Source organism: Nicotiana tabacum, chromosome 2 (assembly GCF_000715075.1).
Source record: "Nicotiana tabacum cultivar K326 chromosome 2, ASM71507v2, whole genome shotgun sequence".
In the NCBI taxonomy this organism is placed as follows: Eukaryota; Viridiplantae; Streptophyta; class Magnoliopsida; order Solanales; family Solanaceae; genus Nicotiana; species Nicotiana tabacum.
Window position 1 is genome coordinate 85,125,176 of NC_134081.1, and position 20,114 is coordinate 85,145,289.

The 20,114-nt window shown below is 35.0% G+C and overlaps 2 protein-coding genes across 2 annotated transcripts; one reads left to right on the plus strand and one right to left on the minus strand.

Annotated features, from left to right (window-relative positions):
• Window positions 1-5,105: 5,105 nt before the first annotated feature.
• Window positions 5,106-5,748, plus strand: LOC107817668 (uncharacterized). Its single transcript, XM_016643536.1, has 2 exons — window positions 5,106-5,351; window positions 5,500-5,748. The coding sequence occupies exons 1-2, from the start codon at window positions 5,106-5,108 to the stop codon at window positions 5,746-5,748; spliced, it is 495 nt and encodes a 164-aa protein (XP_016499022.1).
• Window positions 5,749-15,756: 10,008 nt separating this feature from the next.
• On the minus strand, window positions 15,757-19,913 carry LOC107769688 (ABC transporter G family member 9-like). Its single transcript, XM_016588924.2, is given in 5 exon segments — window positions 15,757-16,321; window positions 16,323-16,757; window positions 17,370-17,683; window positions 18,084-18,876; window positions 19,593-19,913. Coding segments are annotated over 5 exon segments (1,851 nt in total). The 5' UTR covers window positions 19,680-19,913; the 3' UTR covers window positions 15,757-16,099.
• Window positions 19,914-20,114: the final 201 nt, after the last annotated feature.

Consider the following 20,114-nt stretch of genomic DNA (forward strand, 5'->3'; position numbering starts at 1 on the left):
TTGTTCTTGTAATCGAAAGAGGTATAACTTGTGATATATTTGCACTATATTGTTGGATGAGTTCATAGATTCTTCTAAGTAATTGAAAGAGGGTAGTTGAATCCTTGATTAAACCTAGTTAGGAGGATAATTGAAAGAGGTTCTCCTAAAGACCAATCCATTACGAATTCTTGCATATCTTCACCGAGCTTAAATTGATTCATATTGTGAGGTTGAGACTTAAATCGAGAGAGGAGTTTCTACTAAACATTTGTACTGATAATTAAGTGAATTCAAGAGACGCACTTGAACATTAGAAGTGAATTATCTAGAGTTAGATCTCAAACAATTATCTTGCACATATCCTATCAAGCCATATTTTCTCCCATTGATAACTCCATTTCTTACCTTTGTTGCGATTGTTAGTCAATAGCTGTAGATTTTAGATTATTAATTATATAAACCTCAAATGTTGATCCTCCTGAATAGCAATCTAGCTACAAACTACGATAATACTGTTTAAATCCAATCCCTGTGGACACGATATTATACTATACTATCTTTGACTAGCGAGCACAATTTAAGTGTGTGTTTTGCGCTCGTCACATACTTAATTGTGTAACCAAAGTCCGTTACTTCTATAAAACATCTAAGGCCAGTGATAAGGGCAAACTCCCTTAACCTAAAGTTCAACCTCTCACCCTTTATCTCTGCTGTAAAAAAATCAGAACCGAATGCATTCAATTCATAATTAATGAGAAGGTGAATTGCCTGATTTTGAATACATATTTTGGGCAGGGTGAGGAGAATCCTTGATGCTCCGGTGAGATGGGTCGGGCACGTGCGGACGAGAAGCCTTGATGCTTCGGTGAGGAGGTGTGAGCGATTGGCTGTGGTGGGTACAAGAAGAGGTAGAGGGCGGCCTAAGAAGTATTGGGGAGAGGTGATCAGGCAAGACATGGCATGAGTGCGGATTTCCGAGGACATGGCCCTTGATAGGAAGGTCTGGAGGTCAAGTATTAGGGTTGTAGGCTAGGGGATAGTCGCGCTTTTCTTACTTCATACCGGGGGTGAGACGGGGTTGGATAGGGTTGATCTTAGACGGCTTGTGGTTAATATTGAGTCCACACTATCCTTTCTGTTTTTCTTAGCCCCGATCCTTAATTATTGGTTACTGTTATTGCATGTCATCTATTTTTTGGTTTTTATATTTCTGTTACTATTTCTACGATTTATGCTGACGTTACTGATGAATTGTCTCTTCTTGTTTCATTCCTGTCTTCCTGAGCCGAGGGTCTATCGAAAACAACATCTCTGTCCCATCAGGGTAAGGGTAAGGTCTGCGTACACACTACCCCCCCTAGATCACACTTTATGGAATTTTACTGGGTCGTTGTTGTTGTTGTTGTTGTTGTTGTTGTTGTTGTTGTTGTTGTATTTTGCGCAGGGAAAGAAAATGCCCAAAACATGTCTTGTTAAACAACTTTAACCCATTTTCAGACAATAACACATTGATTTGGCCAGGAACACCAAGGTCGGATATTGTTTGGGACCTAGTGATGCCATAGTCAATATCATGTGGTACAAAAAATGTTCGATTCTGCACCAAATAAAACAGTAAGTTAAAAAAAGTTTGTTTGAAGACCCAAAAAAAAAAATTAATATAATTATACTATAATTTAGCTATAATCAGAAAGACATAAATACATGCATACAAGTAAGTTATAAAATTAGTAAACATATATAACAACTGACTACATTGAAGTTACAAATTATGTTTAGAGCAAGAAATTAGAAAGTAACATCAAGACATAACATATACAATTTGTTTACAGAAAATGAAGCTAACATCTACAAAGAGAGCAACTAATAACCAATAAAATCAACTAAATAAATTAGTACATCCCCTAACAACATGATTTCGAATAATAGGCTATAAATATTCGATTCTGCACCAAAAGAAACAGTAAGTTAATAAAACTTGTATGAAGACAAAAAAATAAAATAAATATAATTCTACTACAATTTAGCTACATTGAGAAAGACATAAATACCTTGCATACAAGTAAGTTACAAAATTAGTAAACATATATAACAACTGACTACACTGAAGCTACAAATTATATTTAGAGCAAGAAATTAGAAAGTAACAACTACACATAATATATATAATTTGTTTACAGAAAATAAAACTAACATCTACAAAATAGAGCAAATAATAACCAATAAAACCAACTAAACCATGTAGTACATTCCCTAACAAAATATTTTCGAATAATATACAAGAAATCTATAATTTTGAGAAAAATGTAGAAAAGTTGATAACCAACAATAAATATACACAATGTAGACAAAATTTCTACAAATACAAAATATAAAAAATATGTATAGTCATGAGACTGAGAACAAGTTTTGTAACTTTAAAAAAAAAAAAGTTGTAATTACTAAAATTTTACCTTCTCCAATGACTGTTGGGGTATAGTTTTAGGTGATTTTTGAACCTTCTTCTTTTTTGAAGGTTTGACAGTATGAGAAACTTTAATTTTTTTTGCAGGTTTCGGGATAACTTCTTCGACGAAATCATTATCACGAGCAATTTCTTTGGCCTTCCGCTTTACTGATTTAGCAGATGTCGAAGCTTCACCGGCATCCCTGTCATGCTTGAATTTTGTTCGAGCTTCTGCCCTAACTTCACGAGGGGAAAGCTTGGACTTTGTCTCTGATTTTTCATGTGCCGATTTCACTACTTTTTTGGGTGAATCCTGTGATAAAAATCCAAATCAAAAATAGGAATATCACCAACATTAGCTTTTTTAGGGCTATTCTTCGGAACTCCTTTCTTCTTTATTGTAAGAGAAGGAAAAATTTAAGCTGCTACTATTTTCGTAGGATTTAAAGAGAAAATTAAGAAAGATTGAGAGAGATTATAAAAGATTTTTGAAGAAAAATGGAAGGGAGGGTTAATGGAGGGAGAGAGTACAGAATCGTGGGGTATGGAGAGAGAAACGTGGGGGGAGTGGGACATGTACGTTAGAGAGATTTTAGGAGTTAATTGATTCTCATTTAATTCCTAAAATGTATATAATTAATAAATTGTATATGCCTATGTAATTAAATTGAAACTTGAGTAGGGAGTATAATAAATTAGCGATTATGCTTCAGCTCAATGGGCGGTGGGATAGCGTTGGTAGATACAAAGATTTTGATGTTGATGAAATTGTAGTCAATGACGATTCAAATTATAGTAAATTGAATTCCGCAATTGCAGACCATCTAATGATTGATACCTCCGCAAAAATTATCAAAATCAATTACATTGTCAATGAACGTTGTCCTCCAATGGGAATTCGGAGCGATATGAGAGTTTGAGTGTATATGGAGACGAAAAAGGAAAACAAAAACTTAGGAATGTATCCGTTGTGTATAACAGTGCGTGATTTCGATTTGGAATGCAGTATGTCGAATGCGAGCATAATTGCAGGTTTGCTCTGTTTTTCCAGTGCTGATGTTTTTTCAATTTCAAGTGTTTTACAATTTTTCTACAAATTATCTACAATTTTACTACATATAAAATGTAGTTCAACTGTTATGTATCTACAAGCATTCTATCAAATACTGAACACATGAATATAGAAAGGTCTGAATTGCTATACTTTTAATTGAGTGCATGTTCTCTGATTATCGTAATACTAACATGGTACCATTGTCAAGCAATTATAACACAATTGGAGAAGTATCAGGAACAATGAAGTTGATTAATATGCAAACATCTCTGGTAATTGTGGAATATGAAAGTATCATCATAACAGAACACACGCCAAATATAATTGAAGTAGGCCAAGTTTACCAAGACAAGCAAATAATTGTCAGTGCAATGAAGCATTATTCCGTTGTGAATAAGTTTCAATTTAGGGTGAAAAGGTCTAGTGTAAGAAGGTAGGAATATTTTATTTGTCAAATTCATATTGTGTATAAGTTGTAGTTTTTTTGTATATAAATTGTATATAAATAGTTTAAGATAAGTTTTTGTGCATAAACAACCTCGTATTTTGTAGCTACAATTTTCATAACATTTTTTGAATTGTTTTTATTCTGTAGCTACTGCCTCGTATGTGTTGGTGACAATTGTACGTGGCACTTCAAGTCCACCAGCATAAATGAATCAACATTGTTCAAGGTTCGAAATTTTAATAGCTTACACACATGCTCTTTGATGGACAACACATACATACAACACAAACCAACTGCCACGGTAGTTGGCAGCATAGTGATGTCAAAATATACGGATCCTAAGACAATATACACACCAAAAGACATACAAATTAACATGTTGTCGGATCATGGTGTGAACTTAACATACATTCAAGCTTGGAGAGCAAAGGAAAAGTCTTTGAAATTTTTGAGAGGTCATCCTGCTGATTCCTACAGCCATTTGCGAGTTATTTGTATATTTTGGAGAAGACTTAACCGAGGTCTGTAGTGAAATTGCAGAAGACTGAAGATGATTGTTTCTCATATGCCTTTGTTGCACTTAGTACGTCCATCAAGGGTTAGGAGCATTGTAGGCTAGTTGTAGTAGTTGATGGCACATTCTTGAAGTCGGCATATAGGGGAATCATGCTAACAGCTAGCACAATGGATGTAACATGCAATGTAGATTAATTGTAAAAATATTGTTATAAAGTTATTTTTGAGACTGTATTTTTTATATTCTCAAGTTTTATTATAGAAATTGAATTTATTTTTGACACCTGTATGATAGGTAGCATATTACCACTAGCATACGCCGTTATTGATTCAGAAAATGACGCATCATAGAGGTGGTTTTTTGAGCAATTCAAACATGCATATGGTGAAAAACCAAATATGTGTGTTGTTTCGGACCATAATGAGAGTATCTTGAAGGCAACATCTACTATTTATACCGGTATGCCACATTATGTTTGCATGTGGCATATTTGGACAAATGTAAGGTCAAAGTTCAAGAAGAGTCATCTAAAGTTAAGCGAACTGTACTTTTCCATGGCACGATCATACACGCTTGATGAATTTAATGAAAGAATATCAAAGATTGAAGAGATCGACATACGTGTTAAAGCATACCTATACAATATTAGCTATAACAGATGGTCTCGGGTACATGCTACAGTGAAGAGAACGTGGACGATGACATTAAACATTCCAGAGTCATTGAATCGGTAACCAAAGATGCAAGAGAGCTGCCCGTAGTAGAACTATTAGAGTACATGAGAACTCTTATTGAACGTTGGACTAATAAAAAGTTATTGAATGCAAAGGGTACGTTCACATACCTTGGGAAAAAATACAACAAAGAGTTGGAAGATAACAAGACATTATCGCAGAAGAAGAGAGTAAGCTATAGCCAATAATATCAGATCATTGATTCCATCAAACTAAATATATACTGTTAATTGTAGAAAAGTTGTTGTATAATTGTAGTTATTTTGTTTTGTATCTCTATTGTTGACAACTTGTTGTGTGTTTGTAATAAAATTGTAGGTGAGGGCTTCAATAGATTACATCCATACTGTGATAGATAGTGTGAGGCACTTCATTGTTTGCCTTCAAAACAAGAGATGTAGTTGTGGACAATTCCAACTTGATGAACTTCCTTGTGCACATGCTTTGGCGGCTTTGAGGTACAGGAACGAGTCTTATGAAAACTATTGTTCTCCTTATTACACGAGGGAGAGCCTTCTACAGACTTATGAAATACCAGTAAGCCCGCTGCCTGACGAAAGAAAATAGAATATGCCACAACATATAGTTGAAGAAGTTGTAAATCCACCTACCGGGAAAAGGCAGCTAGGGAGACATCATAAAAATACATACAAACCATATGATGAAGTAAATGCAAAAAAGTACAAGGTTTCATGTGGCAACTGCGGAGTAGAAGGACATAACAAAAGATCTTGTAGGAATGCTCCCAAAAAATAAAATTGATACAGTTTAAAGTTTTTTTTTACTGAGTACTGTTGATGATAATCTGTCCTTTAAGACATATGAAGTTGTATTTGTTCTATTCTGGAGAATTATAGTTGTGGTGTAAATGTGTTGCTAATTTGAATAAATATTGTCTCGTATAATGAATGTTTGCTAAACAAATTTCAACTCTTAATGCAATTAGTTTGTAGTTGTTTTGTTCAAATACTGAGTTTATTTATTAGTTTTAGCCTTTCCTAACAACAATGCTAAATTGAATAAATTATGTATTTTTGTATAGTAATTGTAGAAATAATTATAGTTATGCTGTAAACAAATTATATAGTACCAATATCGAGATCAAGTATTAACAACTTTCAACCAAAGAAAAATCCACATATGTTTTCTATTCTATGTAGTAGAATTCTAGACAAAATAACAACTCAAAAGGTAAAATAACTGTAGCACAGATCTGCTACAAATAAATTGCAGTTGACTCCTTCTTAATAAATAATTTGTCTACAACTTTACTACAATCCAACTACATCTAAACATTTTAACTGCAATTTTTCTACTGAAAATAGAAACTATTTCTTCTTTTTCCAGACTTGTGTTCTCTTATTCACAACTGGTGCCCCTTTTCTTCTTGCTAATCTTGCATTCACCTCACTTTCACTAATTGCACCAAGCTCTTATTTTTTTCTCGCATAATCTCAAAGGAGCGCTCCATAGCATCGACGATGTTGATCAATACTAGAAATGTCTTCCTTTGAAATCGATAGCTCTCCAATGCTGACATATTCTGCAAATGCCGCCATGAATACACTACAGTTACTGCAAAAAATAATAGGGGAAAAGTTTTAGCATTTAATGTATAATACAATTAGTTAAATAGATAGAAGGAAAGCAGCACATACAGTGATCCTTCTTTTTGCTGGGGTATCTCACCGACCAACCACTGAATGTCAAGAAGGTCAGTGTAACGACCCGACCGGTCGTTTTGAGCATTTACATTCCTTTCAACTATTTAAAATCTTGAATAACTTCCTACGAGGTATTATGACTTGTGTGAATTGTCGGTTTTGGTTTTAAGGTATTTCAGAGTTAGCTTGGAAGAATGAATTTTCATGTTGAAAGCTTAAGTTGGAAAAGTTGACCGGATGTAGACGTGCATCACAGAAATTGTGTCTTGAATAAATCCTGTGAAGTTGTAAAATTTAAGAATCATGTTATTATCTGAACATGTGGCACGTGTTAGAGGAATTGAGCCGAGGCTTGTGATAAATATCGTGTTTAGGTTACGTGCCGATATTTTAAGACCCATGGGATCGTGTTGTCGTTGAATTAATTGTTCCAAAAAAATATACATTTCACACTTAGTAATAATTGTCCATTGTGGGGATATTTATGGTATTGAGCTGCGCAACATAGCAGGCCATAATAGCTTTATACATCATTATTATATGAATCGGGGTTGCCCGCCTGCAGCAGGCCTTATTGGCTTTACTATTTTACAGGACTGGGGATGCCCGCCTGCAGCAGGCCTTATAGGCTTTGTTATTATACGGATCGGGGCTGCCGCCTGCAGTAGGCCCTATTGGCTTTGTATTACGCTTGGGCTGAAGGAGCCCCTCCGGAGTCTGTACACACCCCAGTGAGCGTAGATGATCATCGATATTCGGGATGGACTTCCTAGGGCATGGACTTGCCTTACTTACTGCCTTATATATATATATATATATATATATATATATATATATATATATATATATATATATATATATATATATATATATATATATATATATATATTTGGGATGAATTTTCCCAGGGCATGGACTTGCCTTACTTATTTGTATTGTAATGCATTATCTGGACATGGATCTTGTCAGTATCATTTATATATAGGGATAAATTATCCCCGGGCTGGATTGGCCTTATACGGCATTGAGTGACTGACTGTCAGTCGATGTGTATTTATATAAGGGTTGGAACACCCCTGGGATGGATTGGCCATAAACGGTACCGAGTGACCGGATAATTTGTGACCAGTATTTACATGAGGTCTTTCTACTGAGATGTCATATTCCTCATATCATGCAATATTGATCTATTTCACTTGTACTAAGTTTAACTGTTAAACTTGAAAGCGTACCTATATTTCTGTACCATTACTTTTACTGGACTGTACCTGTGGAGCTCATCATTTCTTTCAGCCCAGAGGTTAGACTTGTTACTTATTGAGTTAGTTGTACTCATACTACACTCTGCACCTCGTGTGTAGATCCAGGTGCTTTCGAACACGGAGATAGTTGGATTTTAGAGTACTATCAGTTGGAGACTATCAAGGTAGCTTCTTGGCGTCCGCTGACCTTGTCTCTCTTTCCTTTAGTTATTGTACTGTTCTATATTTTCAGATAGTGGTTTTTATCAGTCAATCATTATACTCATATTAGATGCTCATGTACTCAGTGACACCAAGTTTTGGGAGTGTTATATTTGAAATTGTGATATTTCTTCCGCTTAAATTTAATTATTTATTTTCAAATTTAAAAGATATGGTGGATTATTGAAATTTTTGGCTTGCCTAGTATTGAGATAGGCGCCATCACGACAGGTGAGATTTTGGGTCGTGACAGTCAGTAACACCTTTTTCAATGTATGCCTTTGTGTTCTTGTAGCTGATGTCTGGACGCTTGCCATAGAAGTCAATGCATGACAAGTAGAGGGGGATCATAATAGCAAACTTGGCGACAACAGATTCAACAAGTTTGTGATTTCGTGAAGAGACCATAGAATCATAAACATATAGACCCCATTAGTGATGTCAAACACAACTAACAACCAATGAAATTTCTCCACAATGTTTATTGGCATAATCACAAAATTAACTTTGTCCCATGCAACGTTTGCAAGTAATCGGTACCCCAATATGTATTCTGCTACGACGTCCTGGGGTTTGACAACATCAAGCTTCTTATCGACATGAGCATTATTGTACTTCTCATAAATTTGTTCAATTTTAGTCTGGAACATACAGTCAGTGGTTGTAAACCGTGTTTTGTTTGCAGGACCATACTTTCCTCTCTTGCTCAAATAGTATAAAATAACATCAATGTGCTGCAAAAAAAAATAGATTTGATTATTTCTCAATTCTTCATACAATTTAACTTCAATTTTCAAACAAAAAATCTACATATTTCTAAAATAACAAAATACTACAGCTAATCATTAAATTCTGCATAGGTATGTGTGTACCATGTTGTTGAGTACTTGTCCGAGATGTGCCAAAGTATAAAATCAGTCCTTTTAATCAACTTTCTCTACTCCAAGATCAAACCATGGGTTGAGCTGGTTATCTTTTAAAGTATAAGGCGTCTTCCTCCTATTTAGAGACATAGCAAGTACAATTATTATGTAATTTCAGTTTGAAATCCATAAATTATATGCACTCTATAATATGAAAATATTGTATAATCTAACCTCTTTGAAACCTTGTCGGTACCTAAATATAACCACTTATTGAATTCTTTCACCAAGTCAGGATCAACATCGTCTCCAATAACCCCAGTAAATGGATGCTTGATGTTGAAAATTGTAGGAGGTCCAACAGAAGTGATTCCCCCAGAACTGAAATAAGGGAGAAAGTGGGATCTGGCATGCTTTTCAGGAACCCTTGTTCTTCCCTGATGCACAGGGGTTGTTTCATCTTAATTTACCTCTCCGAACTTAACAATCTGTGAGAAGTAATCTGGAAGCTCAAAATCATCAAGTGTTACTGCCCTTTTTTCAGGCCTGGAGTCATTGTCTGAATCACCTACATTGATGTAGTCGGCCGGTTCACCTAAAACAAAAGAACAACATTGTATGTTGATTGTATTAGTTCTTTTGGGAAGATGAAACTTATATGAAAGTTGTTGTTTTTTCCCTACAATTATATTGTAACATATAATACCAGTGAAATCTTCATTGCAATCGTCTCCTTGTTGTATATCATTTGCTTGTTGAATGGGAGATTGCAAAGGCATAGTCTCATTCTCCTCATTTAAATGCTTTCCTTGTATGCCAAGTTTTGCATCCTGTTTTGGAGAGTCCACATGCATTGTTTCCTTCTCTGTTACAACAAATGTGTACAACTTAATAAAATTGTAGATCATTTGTAATAAACAGAAACTACACTGTAGATAAATTATAGTTTAATTGTAGTTAATTTGTTTAAATGTTGTCCTATAGCTCTGATGTAATATGAATTGTGCAATATGTAGATAAAATGTACTAAATCATTCCTGCAGTTTCTTCCTCCAATGCACCTTGAAATTGGAAAGATAAGTCAATACCTACAGGAACATTCTCCTCATTTTGAATGTTAGACATGTGCCCTGTATCTAAGAGAACAATTAAAAATATAATATAAATTATTTGTTGGTAATTTAGGCTATATGTAGATATATTATAGATATAATGTAAATATAATGTAGATTAGTTGTCATCAAATTGTGTTATAATTGTTAAATACATGTTTTACTACTGCTGGCCAACACTATTTTAGCACTACTGTCCGGATTCTGTTGTTTGTTCTTTTCTTTGTAATGCTCATCATTTTTCATAGAACTACTAGTAAACTGCATTGGGAATTTGTTAGGATATGTACTTTATGAATACTATTATAAACATAAACATTGTAAAAATTATTATCCAAAATGAATATATTTCAAATGAAACCTTAGCATCAATTGCATGTAACACAGACTTGATGGAATCATTGAGTAGCAATCGAATGCTACCTAGTTCTTCAAAAACCTAAAGAACAAAAAACTTTTATAATGTATCTGACAATATATATATATATATATATATATATATATATATATATATATATATATATATATATATGTGTGTGTGTGTGTGTGTGTGTGTGTGTGTGTGTGTGTGTGTGTGTGTGTGTGTGTGTGTGTGTGTGTAAAAATCAAGAATTAGGTATAACTCTTTCTTGAAGGTTCCAAGGTCTGAACCGACCTACGTATTAAAATAGAAAGAGTTAAAGAAATAATTTGCATAATATAAATTAAAGAAACCATTTAGGATTATCTTAATAGGTTTCCTTATCAACATCTTTTCTTTATTTTTTTAATTGTTTCACAATATTTTTCTTGTCATCTATTCCCATTGCCTGCTTATATCCATATGGAGATGGAGATGGAACATCTGTCGGATGCTCAACCTTTGTTTCAGCTTCTTCAAGGATGTATTCAACTTTGTCTGGCAAATTCATTCTTGAAAGCTCTTATGGGGCTTCAAGCATGTTGGTGAACTGAGTGAAAAAGAAATATGAGGGACCTAGTCATAATATGTATCAAATGTGTAGATAATTTGTATTAAATTGTCTGTCCAGAAGTGAAAAATATTTACCTTGATCCATGATGGTTTGATTATTCTATCTTCCAATGCAGATATCGATATCTTGTCCTTACTAGCTGTCCAGTTAAGTATGGGGGATTAAATTACCAACCCTTGTAGCTATATCAGTGTTGACTATAGAGCAATACTCATACAACTTTGTATAGCGAGTGCAAAACCTCGAATGAGACAAAAATGCACAGAAGGGTTGAGCTTGTGCCTAACGGACTGAAGCAATTGTGTACAAGCTTCGATACCCCATGCGAAATTTGCATACTGCCCCGAGCCTACCAAGTAGAACCTAAAATGGTCTTTCAAACCATTATCTTTCTCTGAAGGACAGAGGAAGAATTCTATCAGATAGAGAATACATAACTTGATTGCATCCTCGTCATTCACCCAACTACGGCTGGTACAATTTGTTTCAAGTATGACTTCTAAACTTTCCTTGTTCGGAAAATAGCTCCTCATTATTTTACTGTCATACTGATGGTAGGCTATAATCCCGTATTTTAGTCTCTTATTGTTCTCTAATTCACTGCATTTTACTTATGTTGAGCTTTAATTAGTCATATTTTGCACTTATGTGTGTTTTATGCCCTGTAGGAGTGATTCCGAGTTATGTAGATATTGTGGCATGAATTCATACTATTTTGGACCTTTGAAGTCTGAGTAAAAGCCCAAGGATTAAGTTGGGATCGTGTTCGGGGATCAACGGATGATAGTGCACTTTAAGTACGAAACGAGGAATCAAGCAGGCATACTGCACATTGGCCAGTAAAATGCACATAACTTTTCGCTCAGAAATTCGTTTGGGCTCCACAATATATCGTTGAAAATCTATTTAAAAGGGATACAACTTTCATGCTTTACGTTTTCCCAAATTCCCAATTGATACCACCCATGTGCGCACTTGGGGAAGAACGGTGTGCAAAATGCACGACCAAATGCGCACTGTGCCTTTCCTATCCGAGAAGAGTCCTATTTCTCTAAGAAAAGGTAGTTTCATCCGTTTTTGTTTTGGGGATGAATTAAATACCTCAAAACACCATTTTAAAAGGATTTTTGGAGAGATTTCGACCTAGGGAGGCCAAGGAGGCTAAGGAGGAGTTTGAAGAACACAAACACAAGGATTTCATCATTCCTTCCTCACTCAAGATCCGGGTTTGGATTTTATTTATGTTTTCCTCTACTTTTATTTTATTCGTGAAGAACTTCTCCATATCTATGGAGTAGAACCTTTTGGGTTTTGATGGTTTTGGTGTATTGATGGTTGTTTGTGGATTATAACTCTATTTTTATGCATTTGAATCATTTTTGGAAGATTTAGTTGTTGCATCTATCTTCACTTGTTCTTGTAATCGAAAGAGGTATAACTTGTGATATATTTGCACTATATTGTTGGATGAGTTCATAAATTCTTCTAAGTAATTGAAAGAGGGTAGTTGAATCCTTGATTAAACCTAGATAGGAGGATAATTGAAAGAGGTTCTCCTAAAGACCAATCCATTACGAATTCTTGCATATCTTCACCGAGCTTAAATTGATTCATATTGTGAGGTTGAGACTTAAATCGAGAGAGGAGTTTCTACTAAACATTTGTACTGATAATTAAGTGAATTCAAAAGACGCACTTGAACATTAGAAGTGAATTATCTAGAGTTAGATCTCAAACAATTATCTTGCACATATCCTATCAAGCCATATTTTCTCCCATTGATAACTCCATTTCTTACCTTTGTTGCGATTGTTAGTCAATAGCTGTAGATTTTAGATTATTAATTATATAAACCTCAACTGTTGATCCTCTTGAATAGCAATCTAGCTACAAACTACGATAATACTGTTTAAATCCAATCCATGTGGACACGATATTATACTATACTATCTTTGACTAGCGAGCACAATTTAAGTGTGTGTTTTGCGCTCGTCACATACTTAATTGTGTAACCAAAGTCCGTTACTTCTGTAAAACATCTAAGGCCAGTGATAAGGGCAAACTCCCTTAACCCAAAGTTCAACCTCTCACCCTTTATCTCTGCTGTAAAAAAATCAGAACCGAATGCGTTCAATTCATAATTAATGAGAAGGTGAATTGCCTGATTTTGAATACATATTTTGGGCAGGGTGAGGAGAATCCTTGATGCTCCGGTGAGATGGGTCGGGCACGTGCGGACGAGAAGCCTTGATGCTTCGGTGAGGAGGTGTGAGCGATTGGCTGTGGTGGGTACAAGAAGAGGTAGAGGGCGGCCTAAGAAGTATTGGGGAGAGGTGATCAGGCAAGACATGGCATGAGTGCGGATTTCCGAGGACATGGCCCTTGATAGGAAGGTCTGGAGGTCAAGTATTAGGGTTGTAGGCTAGGGGATAGTCGCGCTTTTCTTACTTCATACCGGGGGTGAGACGGGGTTGGATAGGGTTGATCTTAGACGGCTTGTGGTTAATATTGAGTCCACACTATCCTTTCTGTTTTTCTTAGCCCCGATCCTTAATTATTGGTTACTGTTATTGCATGTCATCTATTTTTTGGTTTTTATATTTCTGTTACTATTTCTATGGTTTATGCTGACGTTACTGATGAATTGTCTCTTCTTGTTTCATTCCTGTCTTCCTGAGCCGAGGGTCTATCGAAAATAACATCTCTGTCCCATCAGGGTAAGGGTAAGGTCTGCGTACACACTACCCTCCCTAGATCACACTTTATGGGATTTTACTGGGTCGTTATTATTGTTGTTGTTGTATTTTGCGCAGGGAAAGAAAATGCTCAAAACATGTCTTGTTAAACAACTTTAACCCATTTTCAGACAATAACACATTGATTTGGCCAGGAACACCAAGGTCGGATAATGTTTGGGACCTAGTGATGCCATAGTCAATATCATGTGGTACAAAAAATGTTCGATTCTGCACCAAATAAAACAGTAAGTTAAAAAAAGTTTGTTTGAAGACCCAAAAAAAAAATTAATATAATTATACTACAATTTAGCTATAATCAGAAAGACATAAATACCTGCATACAAGTAAGTTACAAAATTAGTAAACATATATAACAACTGACTACATTGAAGTTACAAATTATGTTTAGAGCAAGAAATTAGAAAGTAACATCAAGACATAACATATACAATTTATTTACAGAAAATGAAGCTAACATCTACAAAGAGAGCAACTAATAACCAATAAAATCAACTAAATAAATTAGTACATCCCCTAACAACATGATTTCGAATAATAGGCTATAAATATTCGATTCTGCACCAAAAGAGACAGTAAGTTAATAAAACTTGTATGAAGACAAAAAAATAAAATAAATACAATTCTACTACAATTTAGCTACATTGAGAAAGACATAAATACCTTGCATACAAGTAAGTTACAAAATTAGTAAACATATATAACAACTGACTACACTGAAGCTACAAATTATATTTAGAGCAAGAAATTAGAAAGTAACAACTACACATAATATATACAATTTGTTTACAGAAAATAAAACTAACATCTACAAAATAGAGCAAATAATAACCAATAAAACCAACTAAACCATGTAGTACATTCCCTAACAAAATATTTTCGAATAATATACAAGAAATCTACAATTTCGAGAAAAATGTAGAAAAGTTGATAACCAACAACAAATATACACAATGTAGACAAAATTTCTACAAATACAAAAAAATAAAAAATATGTATAGTCATGAGACTGAGAACAAGTTTTGTAACTTTTAAAAAAAAAAAAAAAAAGTTGTAATTACTAAAATTTTACCTTCTCCAATGACTGTTGGGGTATAGTTTTAGGTGATTTTTGAACCTTCTTCTTTTTTGAAGGTTTGACAGTATGAGAAACTTTGATTTTTTTTGCAGGTTTCGGGATAACTTCTTCGACGAAATCATTATCACGAGCAATTTCTTTGGCCTTCCGCTTTACTGATTTAGCAGATGTCGAAGCTTCACCGGCATCCCTGTCATGCTTGAGTTTTGTTCGAGCTTCTGCCCTAACTTCACGAGGGGAAAGCTTGGACTTTGTCTCTGATTTTTCATGTGCCGATTTCACTACTTTTTTGGGTGAATCCTGTGACAAAAATCCAAATCAAAAATAGGAATATCACCAACATTAGCTTTTTTAGGACTATTCTTCGGAACTCCTTTCTTCTTTATTGTAAGAGAAGGAAAAATTTAAGCTGCTACTATTTTCGTAGGATTTAAAGAGAAAATTAAGAAAGATTGAGAGAGATTATAAAAGATTTTTGAAGAAAAATGGAAGGGAGGGTTAATGGAGGGAGAGAGTACAGAATCGTGGGGTATGGAGAGAGAAACGTGGGTGGAGTGGGACATGTACGTTAGAGAGATTTTAGGAGTTAATTGATTCTCATTAAAATGTATATAATTGATAAATTGTATATGCCTATGTAATTAAATTGAAACTTGAGTAGGGAGTATAATAAAGTTTCAAATAGTGTATAGAAAGGTAAAAATCCTAATTTTTTGTTGGGATAGAAAACAAAACATCCATACAAAAATTTAATGCCTCAAAATTTATATTTAGACAAATCGATATTACAACTGGAACACTCGCTGATACCCACTAAACTCTCGCTTTCATTACTCCTCATCAGCATGCAAGTTTTCAATAGTATCTTTATGCCTGTCTGACTTGTGCCTAAGTAAGATCCAAGAAAGTAGAATGTGTGTATAATGTGTTGACTTTGCAAATAGAATGTTGGACTTCCGGCATGTGCATGCTGTAGTATATGTGAAGCAAAATTAATACTACTAGTATCTATTTCTTTGTCACACCAATCCTCATAAGAGCAACATATGCTAGCAACCTGTAAGCCACAAGCATTATACCCAATGCAACCACTGATATCGCTTTATCTCCGAGCCCTACTGACTTTATTGCAGGAAAATCTTCAACATAACAAGTTGCATTTAAGCCACAAGGATATGTTTCCCCTGGCTCAAACTGTGACCCTATCAACAACTTGAAAGTGTACTGGCTAAATCGATATGTATTTGATCCAAGCAATGAAGCTAGGAACATGGTGAACGTAATATCCTCCCGCTAATGTGAACGATAACATGATTACTGAACCAAGTATAGTAGCTGATTTTTGGTCCATAACCAATGCACCAAGAGCAAGTCCAAGGCCCTGTGAGACTAATACACTAAACAGGAGAGTGAATAAGGTAGAGAAGAAATTCGGCGCAAATGGTTTTAGGCCTGCCATCCAGTATGTTATGATAACAAAAATAGTAGGAAGAACTAACTCCATTGGAAGGTCACCGACAGTTCTTGACATGAAGTATGAAGAGAGTCTGTACATGCCTGAAGATCTTTCCTTCTCTAGCATCATTCTTTCTTGGGGGAAAGTAAAAATGGCTTGGAAGAGAGGATAGAAGCCCCAGAATCCAGAGTAGAAGAACATAAGCCCAATCTGCATTAATTAATAAAATTAGAACTCTTAACCGTGTGGTTTACGGTCTAGCTATGCCGAGATTATAGGGATTGATTATGCAGTGAATGATAATAATGCAGGGATTGTTATACAATGAACAATAACGCAGTGATTATTATGCGGTGAATTTATACATGGATTGTTATGCACAAATTGCTTAAAATAAGGGTATTTTTGTCCTTAGATACAATTTTCCACGTACGTATTGCTAATACATATATTCGTGTCCCACATCCATCCCACATAAATTAACACATAATTGTTTAAGTTATACCTGAATTAGTAGTAATACATTCTCCAGTTTCCTGTATTAAACTCTGCATAATCGTTGTATAAGCAATACAAAATTTTATACTGTTATTAAATCTTCTTAAATTGAAACAACCTAGGTTACTCTGGTTTATTGACCCAAAAATGGTCCCATTACATCAGTTTTAATTCATTGAAATGTGAACTCTATTTTCTTTAATTATTCAGTACAGTACTTTAATACAAGTTGGGATTAACAGAAAGATTATCATCTTTTGGGTAAAACTAAGAAGGCCAAACTTTCACCTGCATTTGGTATGATAAAGAGGAAGTACTGATTACCTGATCTTGTATGTCTTTAGATTGCCACCACAATAACCCACACAAGAAAGCTACCACTAAGACCTGTCCAATCTTGAGGCCTGAGAAGGACTCATGTTTTCGTTCTTTCATTCCTCTTCTAAACAATACCGAAAATTGCTGCCACCAGGTGTTTGACCATTGACTGAATTTCCCTTTATGTAATTTTCCATGAACTTGTTGATCATCAAATTTTCGCAATTCTTCCTTCACGCTATCCAACAGATTGGTTTTGAAAGCAGTTACTAAAGTTTGCTTGATTGATGCTTGATCTTCTTGTGGATCATCTAAAACACCTGCACAATTGCAATGCACCAGTTTACTAATCATCCAAATCTCATTTGCTAAAAGATAATGTATATATGACAACACGAGCAACAATTTGTCTTAGAAACATGAAGGAAAATCCCAAACTGTGTGACTTTGTCAGACATATAATGAGTTTTGATGCAACCCAAAAAAACCCTGAAGATAGATATCTCTTATTTAAGAGAAGATCACAGTGAGCTGATTCATTGGCAATGTATATAGCCTTCACTATAATTCAATCTTACGCTAGCGTTTTTTGTTATCTTTATGTGTAATCTGCCAGAGAACTAAAAATGCTAGACTATGTGGGCAGACTGCAGAGATGTGAAAATATCTAAAACTAACATGAAAATAAGTGAGTGCTTGTAAAACTATAGATGAACATACCATTTGCAAGATCTAACAAGAAGTCGGAGGGATTCATTGCGACTAAGGGGGAAAATCCAATACTCGAAAAATATCCCATGGCGTCTTCGCCTCGCCCAAAGTACAATGGATTTCCTTCTGATAATAACAACACTTTGTGGAACATGTAAAATAGCCTACTTGAAGGTTGGTGTATTGTCATCACAATGGTCCTCCCACCCTTCACTAGCTCCCACAAAGTTGACACAATCTTTTGAGCTGTAGTTGAATCAAGGCCTGATGTTGGTTCATCCAAAAAGAGCAAACTTGGATTAATAAGCATTTCTTGCCCAATACTGACCCTTTTCCGCTCCCCTCCAGAAATTCCTCTCAATAACGGACCTCCAATAATGCTGTCCTTGCATTTTGTCAATCCCAACTGAGATATTACAGCTTCTGCATGCACAACTTTTTCCTCGTGAGATAATGTTTTAGGCAAGCGGAGCAGGGCAGTAAATACAAGTGTTTCAGTCACGGTGAGGTGAGGGTAAAGAATGTCATCTTGGGTAACAAATCCAGTGTAACGCTTCATGGCGTTGGTGAAGGGCTTTCCATTATAAGTAATACTGCCAGCAAGACGGCCACTCAACCGGCCTCCTAGTCCGGTTAGTAGAGTTGTTTTACCACTGCCAGAAGGGCCTAACATGGCCAGCATTTCACCAGGGAAAACTATGCCCGTTATCCCCTTCAAGATTATTTTCTCTTCTTCCAGTTTAGAGGAACTATTGAATAACCCTTCTTTCTTAGGCTTAATCTTGTACACAACATTCTCAAACTGCACATTTTGAACACCCAAATCACTTTAGCAAATAACAGGAATTTATAATTCACCGGATTAAATTTAACCTTTAAATTCTTACCGTTGAACCCAAAATACTGGATTCAGTTGGACCGAATAAACTAGGCTCTATCTGCCTCTGATGTTAAGGTGATTCTTGTTAAAAATAAAATACTTCAACAAATTTTTAGTGTGTGCTCACGATTAATGATTAAAACCCGCGCCGCACACACATATATTATCTAGACGATTGTGCACGATTTTTCTTTCCCCACGAAAGTAATTACAATTAACAGCCCTTAATTCTTGTGGAAGTCCGCGAGACAGAAGAATTAAAATTATAAAAAGAAAAACTACATTGAGCAAAAGGAAATAAAATGGATACAATGTATGTAAAAGAATAAACAACAATGGAATTGGAGTAAAACAAAAAGAAATTCAAGAATAAGCACAATGGTGAAGGGAAGGAATTTGGATATAAGGATGAAATTGGACAAATTTAAAATAATAGAACGAATCACTCAAAAGGAATGTGTTGAAATAAGAATGTCGATTCGATTTCTAAGTCTACAATGGCAATCAAACCTTTATTTCATCGAATATAAGATTCAAACTGATGCATGCATGCAAGTTTTCAGGAAAAGAACTAAAATCAGATAATCAGAATAATTATTAAGTAGATTACATAAATTTAACACGGAATAATTAATTACCTTGAGAGTGACAGGAAGATTAGTTTTCTTGAAGATGGCGGCACTTTCGAGTTGAGTAATTTGTATGTCCGCCATCTCCTCTTCCATAATTGGGGCTTCTTCTTTTTTTCCTGGACGCTCCCCCCCTCCCCTATATTTATTTGAAGAGAAAAAAATGGGGGAATGGGAATGGAACTGTATCCAGAAAATGAGATAAAGGAACAGAATTTGATGTCTTATAAGTTCTTGGGTATACGTAAAGTTTGGAGAGAGGGATTGATACGTGTTACAAAATATAAGGAAGTGTAATAAATGACTAAACCACTTTAGAAGTAGGGGGAGAATAAACGTAATTAAGTTATAACACACGGGTGTAGAAGTGTGAACATATATAACATGTAAATCTTCATGTCATGCGAGAAAGATGATATATAGCTGCACTTGGATTTTTTTGGTTGAATCCAGGATTTTGCATTAGCTGGCGAATCGGCCAGGATTTAGCCTTTACATAATCGGTTCAAACTATTTTAACAAACCATTAAA